The following is an 18,407-nucleotide window of genomic DNA, read 5'->3' on the forward strand; positions in this document are numbered from 1 at the left end:
GGCAACAACATGATGATGATTTGGACAACAACAACAACAACATGATGATTTGGACCACCCTAAAAGAAAGTGTTAGGGGAAGGAGAGGGTTCAGGGAAGCTGAGGAGGGGGAAGGCGTCCCTGGCCCGATGTCTTCTCCGTGCGCTGCCCTAAGATAGGAGGATAGGCCTGAGGTCCTGAGCTAGCCTTTCCAGCCCCCAACTTCAAATTCAGGGAAGTAAAAGTTCAGAAGCAGCCACAAGGAGACAAAAATTCTAATTTTGCCAGTTCGACAGGGCGGCGTTTCAATAAACTCTGCTAGTCCTGGAAATCTGTCGGCGGTGGAGCTGGCTCCACAGAGGACCCAACCGTCACCCTTGTCCTTGCGGACGCAGCCGCTCTCGCCGCACCCCCACCCCCGCCTACCACGCCGCCGCCGCCCCGCGGCCCAAGCCGCCGCCGCCGCCCCTGCGTTACTGAGGGAGACGGTGCCGCTGCGACAGTGGAGGACGCGGCTGGAGCTTAAGGAGGCTCTAGCGCGCAGGCGCCGCCGAGCCCTGCCTGGATGCTCAGTCAAGGCACTAAGGCAAAAAAAAAAAAAAAAAAAAAAAAAAAGCAGCAATATATAGAAAGAAGAAGCTATAGTCTGTCGGGATATCCAACACCAACAGGTAGGAGGACATACTCTCGGCTCTCGGTTAAGTTTGGGGGTGAAGGGCGCACAGTGTTAATGAAACTGCAGTTCACCGGGAAAGAGCCCTCCCTAAGGTGGTATTTGGTTTTCTTAAACAATTAAACAATAAACTGCATAATGGAAGTACATTCAGGCAATGCGTCGTCAGCAGGACTTATTCACAGCTCCATTTTTGGAAAGCGTTGCAAGACTGAGGAAATCAGACTGCGAATCACCAGGAACAGAAGCAATCTCTCGCCCCATCTTCGCGTATGTAATGCATGTCTCTCTCCCCTCCTTCTCCTCCACCCCCCATTATAAATCCAGGGGTGGTGGATTTCAGGTTTCATAATGTTGCATGATGAGATCGGTATTTACCCAGGGATGTAGCGGTGGGGAAATTAAAATCATCGAACGCAGTTTTGCCTGGGCTACCATCAGCACATTCTTAGCGGTGAGAAAGATGCTTCGTGGGAATAACAGAGAAAGCTGATTTACCTGGTGTGGCTCCCAGGCACCTAGGAGACAATGTGTATTTTGTTTTAGAATGAAGCTACTTGTTATTTGCAACGAAGATCATCTGTGTAAATATAAAGGCTTAATTGCCCAAGAAATACACGTTCATGTTAAATTCATTTGCGTCCAGGCAGCCAAGGTTACAAATGGAAGAGCATTATTCATGTGGGTGTGTTTCCTTGGTCAGTATTTACATTAACCAGTTTTAATAATCATATGTGCTTAAAAAGAAAAGATTTGCCAAAAATGGGCTGGGATTTGAGGGGGAGACGAAAAGATTAAAAACAAACATCAAATCCTGGGACCAGTTCCTATTAATTTTGAGGTCTAATGTTGAATTTATGCTTTAAGATGAATCAAGAATTACTCTTCTTATAATATGCAGCATGAATAGTGACACGAGTTAAAAGATAACTATTTTGCAAGGGTTCTTTGGATCTGTATTAGCAGAGAAGTTGCCTATAAAATACTGACATACCAATAGACCTCAGGTAAATGTAGATAGTCTCCTCCTTGCCCCCTATTATCAATTTTGTCAATTCCATTGCTATACTAGTCATTAATTCTTGGATTGGCATATTTTATGATTGTGGAAGATTTTATTCCTTCTGTCCTAAAGGTACCCAATAAAATGTATGTTCTCCAAAACAGGGACATTTTTAAATTCATCTAGCTCAGAAAACTAAGCAAGCCAATTCTCTAAAATCTTAAGCAAAAATACTTACTAAAGCAAATAATATTCAAAATTAAAACTTTATTTACTTCCCCATAAATGAACAGCTTTATGTTAACACTGCCTGACATTATTGCTTAGTAAGAACTGATAGCTCTTTTTTTTTCCAGATATTCTGATGGCAAATCAAATGGAAGAAAAGAGGAAATATGACTGCAGATCGGATCAGTTCTCTTTGTGGATTACATTTTCAGTAAAATGTATGGATCTATCTTTTCCTTGTTCTTCTGTCTAGATCATGAGACTTGACTAAGGCTGTATCTTTATCATCCATCCATCTATGGCGAACTATAGCCATGCAGCTGACAACATTTTGCAGAATCTCTCTCCTCTAACAGCCTTTCTGAAACTGACTTCCTTGGGTTTTATAATAGGAGTCAGCGTGGTAGGCAACCTTCTGATCTCCATTTTGCTAGTGAAAGATAAGACCTTACATAGAGCGCCTTACTACTTCTTGTTGGACCTTTGCTGTTCAGATATCCTAAGATCTGCAATTTGTTTTCCATTTGTATTCAACTCTGTCAAAAATGGCTCTACCTGGACTTATGGGACTCTGACTTGCAAAGTGATTGCCTTTCTGGGGGTTTTGTCCTGTTTCCACACTGCTTTCATGCTCTTCTGCATCAGTGTCACCAGATACTTAGCTATCGCCCATCACCGCTTCTATACAAAGAGGCTAACGTTTTGGACCTGTCTGGCTGTAATCTGCATGGTATGGACTCTGTCTGTGGCCATGGCATTTCCCCCAGTTTTAGATGTGGGCACTTACTCATTCATTAGGGAAGAAGATCAATGTACCTTCCAACACCGCTCCTTTAGGGCTAATGATTCCTTAGGATTTATGCTGCTCCTTGCTCTCATCCTCCTAGCCACACAGCTTGTCTACCTCAAGCTGTTATTTTTTGTCTACGATCGAAGGAAAATGAAGCCAGTCCAGTTTGTAGCAGCAGTCAGCCAGAACTGGACTTTTCATGGCCCTGGAGCCAGTGGCCAGGCAGCTGCCAATTGGCTAGCGGGATTTGGAAGGGGTCCCACACCACCCACCTTGCTAGGCATCAGGCAAAATGCAAACACCACAGGCAGAAGAAGGCTATTAGTTTTAGACGAGTTCAAAATGGAAAAAAGAATCAGCAGAATGTTCTATATAATGACTTTTCTCTTCCTAACCTTGTGGGGCCCCTACCTGGTGGCCTGTTATTGGAGAGTTTTTGCAAGAGGGCCTATAGTACCAGGGGGATTTCTAACAGCTGCTGTCTGGATGAGTTTCGCCCAAGCAGGAATCAATCCTTTTGTCTGCATTTTCTCCAATAGGGAGCTGAGGCGCTGTTTCAGCACAACCCTTCTTTACTGCAGAAAATCTAGGTTACCAAGGGAACCTTACTGTGTTATATGAAGGAGCATCTGTAAATCTTTAGTCTTTTGAAACACTGACTTTCTCTGCTAAGCAGTTGTGGCCCGTAGCCATATCTTGAGAAGAAAATCAAGAATGGGATCAGCAGTTATAAGGATTTGGGCAAGATTCTGCAATTTTTGGAATAGTTCACCTATAATCCTATTTTAAATCTCAGAGTGATCCTGCTGACTGATGGTGAAGGTTTGTAATTAAGAAAGGACTGACCCACTGCCCTAAGTTTCTTTATGTGGTCGAAAACTAGATGATGAAATTAGCAGGTGCTAAGTATCAGTGCTAAATGCTGTGTACATCACTGCTTATGAAAAAAAAAACATAAAAAAAATTAGTATTGGACATCTTAATAAATTAAGTTGACATAAGGTAAATGTGTTGATAAAAACTAATTTTAGAAGTTTGAAGACTTTAAAACATTTTATACTATTGTTGTTTTGCAAAGACAAAAATATTTGGGGACTTAAAGTACTGTAATCCAGTAAAGATGTGCCATGAATTATTGGATTATCACACTTTTAAAAAGTTTCCTTGTAAGTTCAGGCGAGCATTCCAAAGCAGTATGTTGGTTCCAATTAGAGTTTACTTTTTTATTAATATATTACTATTTCTAAATACCACTTTTCTTACCTACTAGTGAAATTGCTAAGATTGAACTGTACTATGTGGTTTTTGTTGATTTGGTATAATATTTTTCCAATTCATTTTTATTTTGCGAATGCTAGATCTTGGTCTGGGAGGCAACATTAATGGTACCAATCAGTCACAACTGAGCAGTTCTAATAATGCAGAATAAACACATGTTGCCTTAAAGGGTTATCTAGTATCTTTGATCTTATTTAGTATTAAATGGTCAAGGGAAATCAAATGAGTAGCTGGTCATAGTCATGCATCTGGAAGTGCATAGATGATCATTTAATACTCTTTTTTCTTTTTCCTCCCATGGTTTGAAAATTAAGTTGCACGTTATTGGAATAACGAGATTTCTTCTGAGGTGTGCTACCCATTCTAGTGTGTTCTAAGAGGGAGTCAGTTGCTGTCCGTTTATATTTTAAGTCAGCTGTCAAGGGGAGACCACAGCCTTAGTATGACATCCTGCACAATTTGTGAAGCACTTATTCTACAGAAGGCACAGTCTTCTTTATACTTCTGCACATTCAGTGCATTGCTCATTTAAATTATTTCAGATTTAACTGGTGAAAGCTTATAATATGATTTCTGATATTTTAGAAATACATTAGAGTCTGTGAATCTCATTCTTTAAGATATAAATGTGTGAATTTCAATATAAAGTTGCATTGCCAAAATTTACCCGCATAGCCTGTTACTTCTCTTGGAATAAATTTTACATTTTTTGGCAATTAACATTTTATTTTATTTGGAAGGCAAGCACAAGCTAGGAAGACTAGCTTTATTTTGACTTTTTTTGTTGTTGTTGTTGCTTACTATATTCTAGAACTGGAAATGCATGAATGATAGGGAGCATAAAGCTGATAAACTGACAAGTCATATTATCTGTAAAAGCATTATTTAGTTTATCATAGTGATCCTTCTGTTTATTCTTACAAGCCAATAATATTTAGAGATATACACCTGCTTGGTTGGTTCAGAATTTTAATATAAATGGCACGTTTTAATTTGGGCTGAGTAGAAATTTGGGGTTCTAAATATTTAACTTATAAGAAAAATGGTTTACAATAACATTAATACAAAACCAGAAAAGTTGTTATCGTTTTTGTTTGTTTTTCATTGTTTTTGTTTGTTTATACTTGAAATATAAGTTTAGGAATCTAATGGAACAGAATTCTTTATTGCTACAGTACACCTGTGAAGAAAATATCAATATAAATATCAATAAGAAAAAATAAATAACTGAAATGTCTCAATGATATAAGCAACTATTCAGTTTTGCTCATACAAGGACAACTCAGGCTGTGATCTTTAGTAAGGACCTCAATTTGACCTTTTTTTTTTTTACTTTCCGCTAAAGTTGACTGGATCTGAGACAAAGTTTAATGTACAACAGTGAGTTGATCTAGCAATAAAGTCCCCTTGTTGGTACTAAAATCATTGTCCAATACACAATAAAGGAAATGTTATCAAAAGATATTCTGATAACATATTCAACTCAAGAAAAATTACAGTAGAGACATAATTATTATGTTTATAGAGAACTTTGCTTAGAGGTTCAAATATCCCCAGCAATTAGTAGAAAATTCAGCAATGATCTTGAGGACCGAGAAACTAGGTTTTATCAACATCAAAGAAAACAGACATGGACTAAGAGTAGTGGGTTGAGGAGTCAAGAGCAATAGGCAAGTGAGATTGCCTGACTCCACATCGCTATTTGGAATACCAGATTCTTTCAGTTTTGATAAGTAATCACCCCCAGTGATCAGTGAATAATGCTGAACTTTAGTGACTTTCTTTTAAACCTATACTTGACTAACTTAGCATTTCAGTCAAAGGGCAAGCAGTAGAAGAACACATCCGCAGTTAATCGATGCCATTTGTAAGTTAATAAGTAATGATAGCAATCACATAAAATAGACTCTGCCTCAGTGTCTTAATGACCAATTTGCGTTATCTACTTTGACACTCATTCCAATATTCAATATTTAAAAACAATTGGTAATTAATTTAATTTGAAAATGTTACTAATCTTCAATTCATAAAAATACATTTCCACTGGAGAGTACAACTTCCCTGTGAGAAAGACCCATTATCAATAACAATGTATCCCTCTTGGACTAATTACATCTGAGCTGAACAGTCTTTAAATTGTTTTTCTTGATAGTAGTGATATGCTTGCACTGATATGTCTATACTATCTCATCTGGTTCCCTTAGTGCACAGTGAATCTATTTGTGAGGTGCCTGGCTAGAGCTAGGAGTTCAGTCTGTGACTGTGGAGTCCTATGCAGATATTAACTGAGGCAGAGGAGGTGAGTAACTTGCCCAGTTTCCCACAGAGGCTGCATTTACATAACAAAATTAAACAGTGATTTGATTTTAAAAAAAAATTATTTGTAAGACAACCTATTGACTGAGTTATCTTTTTTGAATGTTAACTGGTTGGGTTTCAACATCAGCATTTTTTTTTATAGAGGTTAACTGATTTGTCATTGTTAACACATAAATATGTTCACTTACCCATTTACTACCTGAATTATTTTATTCATTTATTCATTCGCTCAACAATATGTGTTGGGCACTGGGCTTGGTGCTGGGAGCACAATGGAAAACAATGTAGAATGGTCTCATGGTGATTTCTTAGTCTAGTGGGAAAGACAAACAATATGTTGTAGTAATGATTTAGGACTATTAGAACTGTTCTCCATTTTCTATTCAGTGCCTTATTGCCTATCTTTACTCAGTGTTCCTTGGGGTCTTTTATATATCATACTCCTTTAGTTCAGAGGGAGCCCCCAATTCTGCTCACACTTCATTTAGCTCAATCACCATATTGTGCTTTAGAACCCCAACTTCCCATGTTGTTAATACTATACACAAAATGCTATACACTGAAATCTGGGTGTTAAAGTTCCCCCATATCTTGACTGTCTACTTCCACAAGAGAGATATTTCAGTTCCTGGAGGTGTCTTTTCTTCCATTCTCATACTTGCCTGCAAGTTAAAATGAGAATGCCTGGGTAAAGTGCAATCAAAGGAAGGCACCAAGATGCCCACACCCAGGAGGGCTCCCATGGCTCTCAAGGAAACCTATGAAAGAGGGTACATGTCTTTTATTAAAGCATGCCACTTCAAGATTTTTATTACTCCTTATTGGAGATATACAACAAAACTCCTTAACCTCCTATCAGCTGAAAAGTTCATTTGGCTTCCAAAATTTACTTTTATTTCAAATACAGTTAAAATATTTACAATTATAGGGACATATTCCTTTTCAACCACGTAATAGTGAGTTGTGTTGCAACAGGGATTACTGTAGGACAGTTGCAAACAGAACCAAAACACTTCATTTCTGTGTATTCACCACTAGATAATTTACTTTGTTCCATTCTTTATTTTATTCTACCAGTATCATAGACTATATTGTTATTGAACAAAAAAGACCCAGCTTATATTAGTTCCATATTTTAAAAAAGATAAAATGATAAATGGTAATGTTTCAAACGCTAGCTAAACACATTAATTAGATGGTTATTAGAATTGTGGGTTATTTACAATTCCAGAATCTTTTGAGTTTGTATTTCTAAGCAAAATACTTCACTTTCATGTTTGTTAATATTCTCTTATAAATGTTTGAATGGAAATTGCAGGGTCTACTAAGATAATTTTTTATTATTGACATTTTTTGTTGTTGTTCTCAACTCGAGGCATGCTAGTATCCTGTGATTTCCCCAATTCTCTCAGAAACTTTTTTTTATATCATATTAAAATGATATAGTGGTTGAAACAAATATATGATTTGTAAATGACTGGATTATTTTTTGTCATCAGTCAAAACAGTCAAATAAGTTAAAGGGATATTACAAACTGGAGCAATAGAAGAAATATTTATTTGGCTATTTTTTTTTTTTTTGCCTTATACTGCAATGTAGCAGGCTCTAAAAAATATACATTAAAACTAAGAGACTTTAATTTTATAAAATAATTCTATAAATAAGACCTGGTTTTGAAAATGGTGATGGAGCTTTTATATCATTTCCTTTTGCCACAGGAATGATGTCCATTAGCTGATCAAGCCCTTTTAATTAAAATCATTTTAAAGCCAATTTTCCTCCCATCAGATGACTCAGTTAATACAAGGGCTGGAGCCTGGAAAGGCCTGAGAGGAAGGCAAAGAAAATGTGCTTTTCCCCTTGAGTGATTATAGAAAAAGTTCTCAAGCCACAGGTAGTTTGGGGTTTGGAATTATTCATACCTGGTATTCACGGCCAGCCCCCCTACCTCCTTCTGGTGCTATGGGACAACATCCCCAGTAAGACAGGTTTTTAAATTTGGCTTGGAGATGTAAAACAGTTCCGTTTTTTCCTCTGTGTGTATGGAAAATAATAGATTCTTGACACAAATATTAAAATTGACACTGTAATGCATATCTTTGTTTATGAATTTTGAATAGACAACGTTTAACTTTATATGGATATTAAAGATCATGGAGTGAAGAAGTTAAGTCATTTATTATATCATAAAAAAGTTATAATATTAAACAAATTCTTAAGCTGAATTGATAATTGATAATAGCTTCAACTAGGTAATTAGTTGTTTCTTTCCATAAGAAAACAAAAATATGACTGGATGAAAGAGTTTTTTTTCTCCTCCATTAAAAAAAAAGGTTAAGAACGTTCATTTTCTTCAGGAAAAAAAAAGAATTTTTGATCATTTTTAGTGACCATTTTTACTTAGTCACCATACTGCATGTATGATCTTGGGCAAGTCACTTCACATTATATGCTTCATCAATAAAAAGGGGCTAATAGCACATACTTTCTGGGGTCATTGAGAGGACTCAGTGACCATTGTGAAGCCCTTAGAAGAGAGTCTAGCTTCTTAAATAAATGTTACTTTTCACTGGCTTTCTCTTAGTTCACCATCTAGCTGCAGAGACACAAATTATGAGACAATGTGATAAGTGCTGTAAGAGAAATATATGAGATAAGTGTTAAAGAAACACAGACAAGCAAATAACTCTGAAGATGGGGGAAAGAAGATGAGATAGAAACGGAGGCAACTGAATTCAGTGTTGAAAGATCATTTTAATTACAACTGCTTGACAAGGTTAGGAAAACCATTTCAGAGGAAATAAAATGGGCAAAAGTCAAAGAGATTTGAAAGCTCAAGGTGTGTTCAACCTAGAGATCCATTAATCATTGAAGGTTAGTATAGTGTGACTGGGGCTTAGGTACATTGGAAGGGAAGGACCAACACGGCATAGAGGTTAAAAAGTACAAGATTTGGAAGTTTAAGTCTTTATTCTGTCTGTTACTAGCTTTATGATCTTGAACAATTATTTCAACTCTTTGAATGTTCATTTGCTTATCTGTAAATGGGCGAGTAAGTAGTAGCAACCACTACCTTTAAAGATTTGCTTTGATGATTAAATGTGATAGTAATAACTGTTATTCATTAAGTACTTACTATGTGTCAAAGACTGTTTTAAATGTTTTTCATATATTAACTCATTTGATTATCATAAGTAGATGCTATTATTTTTCATACTTTACAAATAAAGAAACTGAAGCACAGAGAATTTAAGTAACTTGTACAAGTTAGTAATAGGCAAAACAGAATATAAAGCACTTAGTATAGTACCTGGCCCAGGGTGAACATTCAGTAGATATTGACTATTGCTGCTGCTGCTGTTCATCTTAACAAAATACCTGAAGGAAGTTAGAGATGAATGGGAACTGAAGTGACTAATCAGAAACAGAGCTCTAGCCTTCAGAATTCAATTCCACTTTGCTATACTCCCTCTTTTCCCACTGAGAATCCAAAGGAAGCAGAGAATAGTAAGTAGCTGCTTGCCTAGTACCTCTCTGCTTTCACATAGTAGTATCATATTACCCCAGAATCAGGAGAATCCATCTGATCTTTCAAAGTGGCTTCTTAGAAGAACATTGCTCAAATTACATCATTCAAATTTTAAAAGTAGGCTACACAACTCATACCATATGGAGTTTTACCTAGATTTAACTCATATTCTGCAGTACTAAATCAGTTTCATCATATTCTATGTAAAATGGAGATTATTTTAATTACAATATTTTAATTGTGTTACTTCAGGGATTTTACATTTTTTTTAAATAAACATATATAAAGCAAAGTCAGTGTTAATAAGTTGCTAAGATTCTGCTACATCCAATTGTATTTTTTGAACTACATGAGGAAAGAAAGGTGGAAATGTGGTTTGCTTACCTCTCTGAAGTACAAAAGTGTTGGGGTACAAAGCTGTTAGGGGTACAGTCCTGGTGCTCAGAGTCCTCCTAAAAAAAGGCTCACAACTCCTATTCTTTAGTATCTTTGTCACTTACCCACTTACCTATTGACCAACTCATGGCACCTCGGAGGGAGTTTAATAGGCACTTTTGAATGGGAATCATTTGCTCATTCGTTAGTGGCGGCATCTTACAGATTTCATGGATCGCAGAATACAAGAGATAGATGAGGTATAGGAAATTCAGTGTTACCTACAGACTGGAAAGTAAATAAACTGTAAAATACACTCTCACAGGGAATTCATACTAATCTCTTTCACCAGAAGCTAGCCAGGAGCCACATGAATGGGAAAACCACCTCCAACATCATTAAGCGGTGGCTGGTGAGCTTTCCTCAAGGAGCTACTCTGAATAGGAAGCTCTTCTTTTCCCTTTTGCCCTTTCAGAGCCAGCCACCCACAGATTCTGAGGCATCTTATTTTATATTCTGGGTCAAGCTGTAGACCTTTGGATCATGGGATTACATTGCTGGAAGAGACTTTAGATAAATGTGTTTAGTCTTCCTATTTCACTAGAGGTCCAAAGAGGTTTACAAATCACCTAAGCTGATAAACCCATTAAGGTCACAATTTTGTAGGCAAGACTTGGAAAACTGTGGCTCTAGAAGTGGCTTTGAAGTAGCTCCAAAATCTTGGGCAAATAAAGCAAGTCTAATTTGATTCCCAGCTTCTGCATTCCCTCTTCACTCCACAGCTAGGTCAGTTTTGTAGCCATGTGCAGGTGAATCTATAAAATGGAGATTTTAAATGGATGATTACCATAGGCTAGTACAATCCTTTCATGGAATCTGTTGTCAAGTCTTCCTTTAAAGAGCCACCACCTTTCAGGATCACCATTCCCAGCCATGTCTTATTTACTCTTATTTCCCTACTCTGAAATCTTTTCAGAGCCTCTATCATTCATAACTCTATATAGTAAAGGGATAATTAATGGAGAATTTATAGCAGAATTACCTCTTGAGTCTTGTTTGCTTGGTAATCATGCATCCACATGGTCGTCACACTTTTTTAACTATTGACGCATTGTCAGTTGTTTACATACCTGGCCATACTTCACTGCATTTTTTAAAGCTGTTACTTTGCCCATTTGAACCCTCCTACATTCATCCCAATTGAGCTTTATTCTTTCTACTTTACCAGCAATTGTACCAAGGTGATTCTGTCTTCTAAAGTAACAGCTGCTGCCATCCCTCCACTCCAATTTGGTGATTTTTTTGGCCTTAGTAAACATGGTTTCCATTTAATTATCCTGTAAAATGTGGGAAAGCATGCCAGCCTGGGTGTCAGGAGCTGACCTGCTGACCAGCTACCAGCCATGGTCAAGTCACTTGACTTCTTAGTACCCTCAACTGTACAATGAAGAGGTTGATCTCTAAATTTCCTCCAGCTTGGAAAAATCTATGCTTTGTCTATCGAGGTCACTGATGTCCCAGGACATTAATGACATGGTTATTTCTAACAAACAAAGCTTCGTAGGGCTGATGCTGGTACTTCCTATGTACATTTCAACTAAGTAGTAGGTTCCTACTTGGGCAGTTGGAGGCCCAACCTGATCCTAACTTTTTGATATCAACTCTACAGAATATCGATAGCATATTAAAATACTCTTTCACTGGGCTTCTGCTTTATTCATATACTAACTTTATTATAACATTTTATTTTAATCAGACAGACTTTATGCTCTGCTTCCATTTCAAATGACCAAATTATGGACGTTCGTGATCTGTTATACCTTTTTATGTTCTATTCTCATTTCTAAATCATAGATTTTTTTTCAGAGGAAACCAAATTTGTTTCAAATTCTTGTTTTAAATATAAAAACATAAAATTTAGGAAGATATTTTAGTATCTCAACTGTTTGTGATTACAGAATGATCCATCTTTGAACAAAAACTTAACAAGCACGTACTATGTACAAGGTGTTGTATTGGGTGCTTGAAAAAATCTTTTAATTGAATCTGGTATTGGCTGAGGTTTTAGTCTTAAAGACTTGTGAAATGAACACAAATATAGTTTTCTTTTTTTAGTTGTATTTTGCTATGCCTTACATGCATGATCACATGGACTTTTAAATTCAGCCTAGTATAAAAGTGTTTTCCTATTATTTTTAATCATACCCTAGGCTTAGATTTAAATGGCTATAAATAGTGGCACGTTTTAAATTATTTCTTATTTACAGTAACAAAATTATTTAGTTGTTATAAAACACCTTTTCAAATATATTTTGAGTCTAGCGATTTGTTCACTTTTAAGAAGATGAACTAAAAAAGATATTCTTATCACGTAGTAACTTTTTAGCTACTAACAAAGAATTTGGTAGGTAGCCTGGGAAAATATTTATGCATCTTAGAGTTCATGATTCAAGAAAACAAATGTTCCCATTTTTACATGGTCCAGACACATCTACAGTGCACTGGAAATTCTGAACAATCATTTCACCAATGCTTTTAGATATGATGCCACTCAGTTTTCTGATGCAGAAAGACCCTGTGTTCTTTGCTGCCGTGCTATTATTTGTGATACCTGGAAGGTCTTGAGCATTTTCTGCAGTGCCAGGGCTCCAGTGCTTTGAATTTCCATCATGGACATGAAAAACCATCATTTTCAAGAAGAAAAAATAATGAGAGAGAAAGACATTTTCTACTGCATTGAATTTTGCTGAATATTTACTCTGCTATAATTTTAGGTCTAATTTAAATTATATGTACATGATAAAATAGATCCTCACAAATATTCAACCAGGAACTATTCTATTTCAACCTACTGAAACTATACTTTTGTTGATATCATGATCATGTATAAAATGTCATTTATGGTGAACAGGGAGGAAATGTGAGGAAAATTGCAGATCCAACTTTCTTCTTAGAAGTTTCTCTATGGCAGAAGACAGAAAAATATAGTTAAATACATTTCACCATTAATAGTAGAAACCAATGTAGCAAGACACATGTATGTAATCACCAAAGAGAAACCACATAAGAAATGAAAGAGAATGGTAAAATTATTCCAGTCATGAGAAAACACATGACTCTAGGGGAAAAAAAATCTTTATTAGTAGGAGAGTTTGAAAAGTTTGATAGGAGTAAAAGATGGGACTAATATTTTAAGTGGTTTAGAATTTGATCCCATTGTTTAAGAACTTTCAGTTCTCTCTATTGTGTACATAAGGTCAAATTCAATGTCCATTATTAAGACTTTTTATAATACAGCATTATACTCATCTATTGATATTCTCTCATTCTTTTCTATTTTCCATTCATTACCAACACCACATAAACACGCAGACATTTTCCTCAACATATAGCCACAAACTTCTTCTCCCCCAGGTTATCCAACTCAACCCATAAGCTCACTGAAATTTCATCTTTGATCACTTTGACCCACTTTAATTTCTCACTTCTCTACATGCCTAGGTTATACATAATCTGTGCATGGTTTTACATGATATGATTGTGTTCTCTAATTGTTTCAGATTCCTCTAGTAAGATCGTAAGCTCAAGGACCTTGCCATCTACATATTTTTTACTCACACAAAGTAGTCTAGCTTACTACTAGGTGATAAATAAATGCATAAAGAGTAGAAAAACTTTTAACATATAAAAACAGAAGAATAAAAATATTAATTTTAGAACATTTTATTTAAATCTCTTTGCCCTTGTCCCAATTAAGATGTTAAGTCAAATATTATTTCCAAAAGGCAGAGAGAGAATCTAGTCAAAGTCTAGAAAATCCTCTCTTCTCCTTTGTAAATGAAGATACTACTAATTTGGGGGCATATTATTATTAATTTTTAAATATTTTTTTATTTTTAAATTACAGGTGACATACAATATTATATTAGTTTTAGTTGTACAACATAGTGAACAGACATTTATAAAATTTACGAAGTGATCACCCCAAAAAATCTAGTACCTATCTGACATCATATAGTTATTACAATATTATTGACCATATTCCCTATGCTACACTTTACATCTCTGTGGCTATTTTGCAACTCTTAATCCCTTCCCTTTTTTTCACCCATAACCCCAACACCCCACCCATCTGGCAACCATCAAAATGTTCTCTATATCTATTAATTTGTTTCTGTTTTCAGTGTTCATTTATTTTGCTTTTTAGATTCCACATTTAAATGAAATCATATGGTAATTGTCTTTCTCTGTCTGACTTATTCTATTTAGTACAATACCCTCTAGGTCCATTCATGTTGTTGCAGATGGAAAGATTTCATTCTTTTTTTTTATGGCTGAATAATACTCCATTGTATATATGTACCACTTTTTTATCCATTCATCCACTGATATATACTTAGGTTCCTTCCGTATCTTGGCTATTGTAAATAATGCGGCAGTGAACATGTGGATGCATATATTGTTTTAAATAAGTATTTTGGGTTGCTTCCAATAAATACCCAGAGGTGGAATTGCTGGGTCCTTCTTTGTCTCTTGTTATAGCCTTTGTTTTAAAGTCTATTTTGTCTGGTTTAAGTATTACTACCCCAGCTTTTTTGTTTGTTTCCATTTTCATGAAATATCTTTTTCCATTCCTTTGCTTTCAGTCTGTGTGTGTGTTTCAATCTGAAGTGAGTCTCTTATAGGCAGAATATATAGGGTCCTTGTTTTCTTATTTATTCAGCCACTCTGTGTCTTTTGATTGAAGCATTTAATCCATTTACATTCAAAGTAATTGTTGATAGATATGTAGTTATTGCCATTTTATTATTCACATTTTCTATCTTTTTTTTCTTAAAGAATTTTCTCTACATTTCTTGTAATACAGATTCTGGTGGTGATGAACTTCTTTAGCTTTTTCTTGTCTGGGAAACTCTTTATCTGTCCTTCAATTCTGAAGAATAGCTTTGCTGGGTAGAGTAATCTTGGTTGGTTATAGGTCCTGGCTTTAGATCACTTTGAATATTTCATTACAGTCCTTTTGGCCTGCAAAGTTTCTGTTAAGAAATCAGCTGACAGTATCATAGGAGCTCCCTTGTAGGTAACTGCTTTTCTCTTGCTGCTTTTAAGATTCTCTTTGTCTTTAACCTTTGGCATTTTAATTTATGATGTGTCTTGGTGTGGGCCTCTTTGGGGTTCACCTTTTTTTGAATTCTCTGAGCTTCACGGGCTTGTATGTGTACTTTTTTGCCAGTTTAAGAAAGTTTTTGTTGTTATTTCTTCAAATATGTTTTCAATTCCTTTCACTGTCTCTTCTCCTTCTGGTACCCTAATAATGCAATTTGTTCATATGCTTGATGTTGTCCCCGAAGCCTCTTAAACTATCATCATTGTTTTTGAATTCTTTTCTTTTTGCTGTTCTGATTGGCTGTTTCTGCTACTTTATCTTCCAAATTGCTGATTCAATGCTCTGCTTCATCTAATCTACTGTTGATTCCCTGTAATATATACTTTATTTTGATTATCGTATTTTTCATTTCTGACTGTTTCTTTTTTATGTTTTCTATCTCCAATTTTTATGTTTTCTGTCTCTTTGTTGAACTCACTGAGATTGTTTGGCATCCTTATAAACAGTGTTTTTGGACTCTGTATCTGGTAGATTCCTTGTGCCCATTTTGTTTAATTCTCTTTCTAGGGTTTTGTTCTGTTCTTTCATTTGGGACATGCTTCTTTGTCTCCTCATTTTAGCTGCCCCCTGTATTTGTTTCAATATATTAGGTATAGCTGCTATGTCTTCCAGTTTCAGTAGAGTGGCCTTCTGTAGAAGGTGTGCTGTGGGGCCCAGTTGCACAGTCTCCCTAGTCATCTGAGCTGGACTTTCCAGGTATGTCCCTTGTGTGAGTTGTATGTTCTCTCCTGTTGTAGTTGAGCCTTGACTGCTGTTGGCACATCAGTGGGAAGAACTGACCCTCAGGCTCACTGATTGTGAGGACTGGCTGTGACTACAGTGGAGAAGCTGTTATTCAGGTGCTGAACCTACAGAGCAGGATTCACTTTAGCAAGGCTCTGGTACCTACTGAATCTGCCCTTTGGATGTATCATTTATAGAAGTGGTTGGATGGTGCTCTGGTGTAGTCTGAAGCTGGTCACTGAGTATATTGGTTCTGAGACTTCTTGGGAGGGGCTCTGATGCAGGCCAGGGTCAGCCTCTGCCTGCCCCCTGCCCTGGGGCCACTTGGCATGAGCTACAAAGTGATCTACCAATGGTTGCCACTTGTGCTAGGATTGGAGGTGCTTGGGAGAATCTAAGCTGTGAACCAGGGCCAGCTGCCACTAATGCTAGGCTTCCAGCTGCTCAGCAAGAGATACAGGGCACCCAGGCTAGATGCTACTTGTGTGGGGTTTATGAATCTTTTAGAAATTTTAGAAAAGTCTGCAACATGAGTCAAGACAGGCCCTTTGTATGGAAAAGCCACTGAAAGTGACATAAGTGGGCCTGCAAGTTGGGTGGGGTGGGGTCTTAGGGAATCATTAGGGCAGGGCAAGTGGTGTTAGTCAAATTGATGGAGACTCAATGATGGCAAATGCCTATTACACAGACTGGGTCAAGGGAGGGTTCAACAAAGGAACAATGGCTTCTGCCAGTACTTCCATCTGGGAAAAAGCTACCCCTCCAGCTCTCAGCCTGAAGCCAGACAATTTAGTTCCTCCTCAAACATCTTTAGTGCATTTCCTGCTGCTGTCACAGAGCTGGAGCTCAGAGCAAGTCCATCAGCAAGTCAGTTTTTGTGTGGGCCCTTTAGGCGGATCACCTGGCATTCCAGCAGCCCTTCTTCTCACTCAGCCACAATCTCCACTGGTTTTCACAGACAGAAGTAACAGGGACTTCTTTTCCCCTCACTGGAATTCTTGGCTGGGGAGTCTGGTGTGAGGCTGGGACCCCTTGCTCCTCTAGGGGGACCTCTGCAGCCAAGCTATCCCTCCCAATTTTTAACCACCGCACATGGGGTGGGACCAGCCTGTTTTATGTCTCCCTCACTTCTGTCAGTCACAATGTGGCTTCTATATAGCCTTAGCTAGGACCTCTATTCAGCTAGACTTCAGGTGGTTCTCAATGTTCTGTAGTTTAGTTGTAATTTTGATGTGGCCGTGGAAAGAGATGAACATAGCATTTACCTACTGCACCATCTTGACCAGAAGCCTATATTAATTTAAGGGCTAGTGAACTTTAAGGTTTTCTGTAGTGATGATGAATTTTGAACATTCACACTTTCTCACTTGGCTTCCTTGTGATCAGTTTCAGACAAATGGCCTATCTAATCAGAAAGACTATGTGATGTTTTATTTATAGCTCTGCAATTTTAATATAAAATATGTTAAGCAATATTGAAGCTATATGTTCAAATTTTTAAAGACATTTTATTTTAAAACATTTTTCACGTTGGACAGTATTCACAGGTGGACACCTTGTATTAATCAAGGATAACTCTTAATTTATGCTACAGTAAACACTTAAATTCGACTCTAATAAATTACTCATCACAAGTGCAAAAACGTGATCATTTAGAAATCAATTAAACTAGTAGATTTTTTTTAAAAGTCACACTAATGCATTTTATATCACTAAGAACAAGATCAAGAACAAGGATTAGGCTTATCAAGTGTAAATAGTTTTAACATTGATATATTTCCCCAATAATTAAAATAAATTTGTAATATGTAGTATGTAACAACTCATTTTTTATCAGATGATTCAAGTGTAGTGATTGAAAAATACCCCCGAAAAAAACCTTAAGAATATGAACTCTCTAGTTTTATAGTCTATATTTTATGTGCTAAGAGTATTATCTAGTCTATGGCCATGCCACCTTGAACAAGCCCGATCCCATCTGACCTCAAAAGCTAAGCCCAGGCAGGCCTGGTTAGTACTTGGATGGGAGACCACCTAGGAAGACCAAGTGCTGTAGGCATAAAAAATAAAAAATAAGGGATTGTAAACTGACAAGGTCCTTGCAATCTGTGAGATCAACCAAGGGTTGCCTCGCCTAAAAAAAAAAAAAAAAAAGATGAAAAAAGAAAGAATACTAACCATCTAATAGGAACAGAATTTTTAATGTATATTCAAGTGTACTTTAGAATGATTTTGTTTCATTTCAAATATATTACAGGCTGTTAACAACATAAATACTGTTGAGTTTGGTGTACGAGGGCCCTTATTATTTTATTCAATTATTGTTATGATCATAGTTATTT

At 36.7% G+C, this 18,407-nt stretch overlaps 1 protein-coding gene and 1 pseudogene across 3 annotated transcripts in view; both read left to right on the forward strand.

Annotated features, from left to right (window-relative positions):
- GPR85 (G protein-coupled receptor 85) overlaps positions 1-5,194 on the forward strand; it is a 6,177-nt gene extending 983 nt beyond the window's left edge. The window contains exons 2-3 of one of the 3 annotated variants that reach the window (XM_011372426.1): positions 822-922; positions 2,012-5,194. In XM_011372426.1, coding sequence (XP_011370728.1) covers positions 2,182-3,294 — 1,113 coding nt within the window. In that variant the 5' untranslated portion in view covers positions 822-922; positions 2,012-2,181 and the 3' untranslated portion in view covers positions 3,295-5,194. Of the gene's footprint in view, positions 1-574; positions 651-821; positions 1,351-2,011 lie in introns of those variants that run through there. The other 2 variants (XM_011372427.2, XM_023537959.1) reach the window with 2 other exon arrangements.
- A 12,811-nt stretch (positions 5,195-18,005) lies between these two features.
- On the forward strand, positions 18,006-18,124 carry LOC111746966 (annotated as a pseudogene).
- The last annotated feature ends 283 nt before the right edge of the window (positions 18,125-18,407 follow it).

Source organism: Pteropus vampyrus, unplaced genomic scaffold (genome assembly GCF_000151845.1).
Source record: "Pteropus vampyrus isolate Shadow unplaced genomic scaffold, Pvam_2.0 Scaffold206, whole genome shotgun sequence".
NCBI classification, from domain to species: domain Eukaryota; kingdom Metazoa; phylum Chordata; class Mammalia; order Chiroptera; family Pteropodidae; genus Pteropus; species Pteropus vampyrus.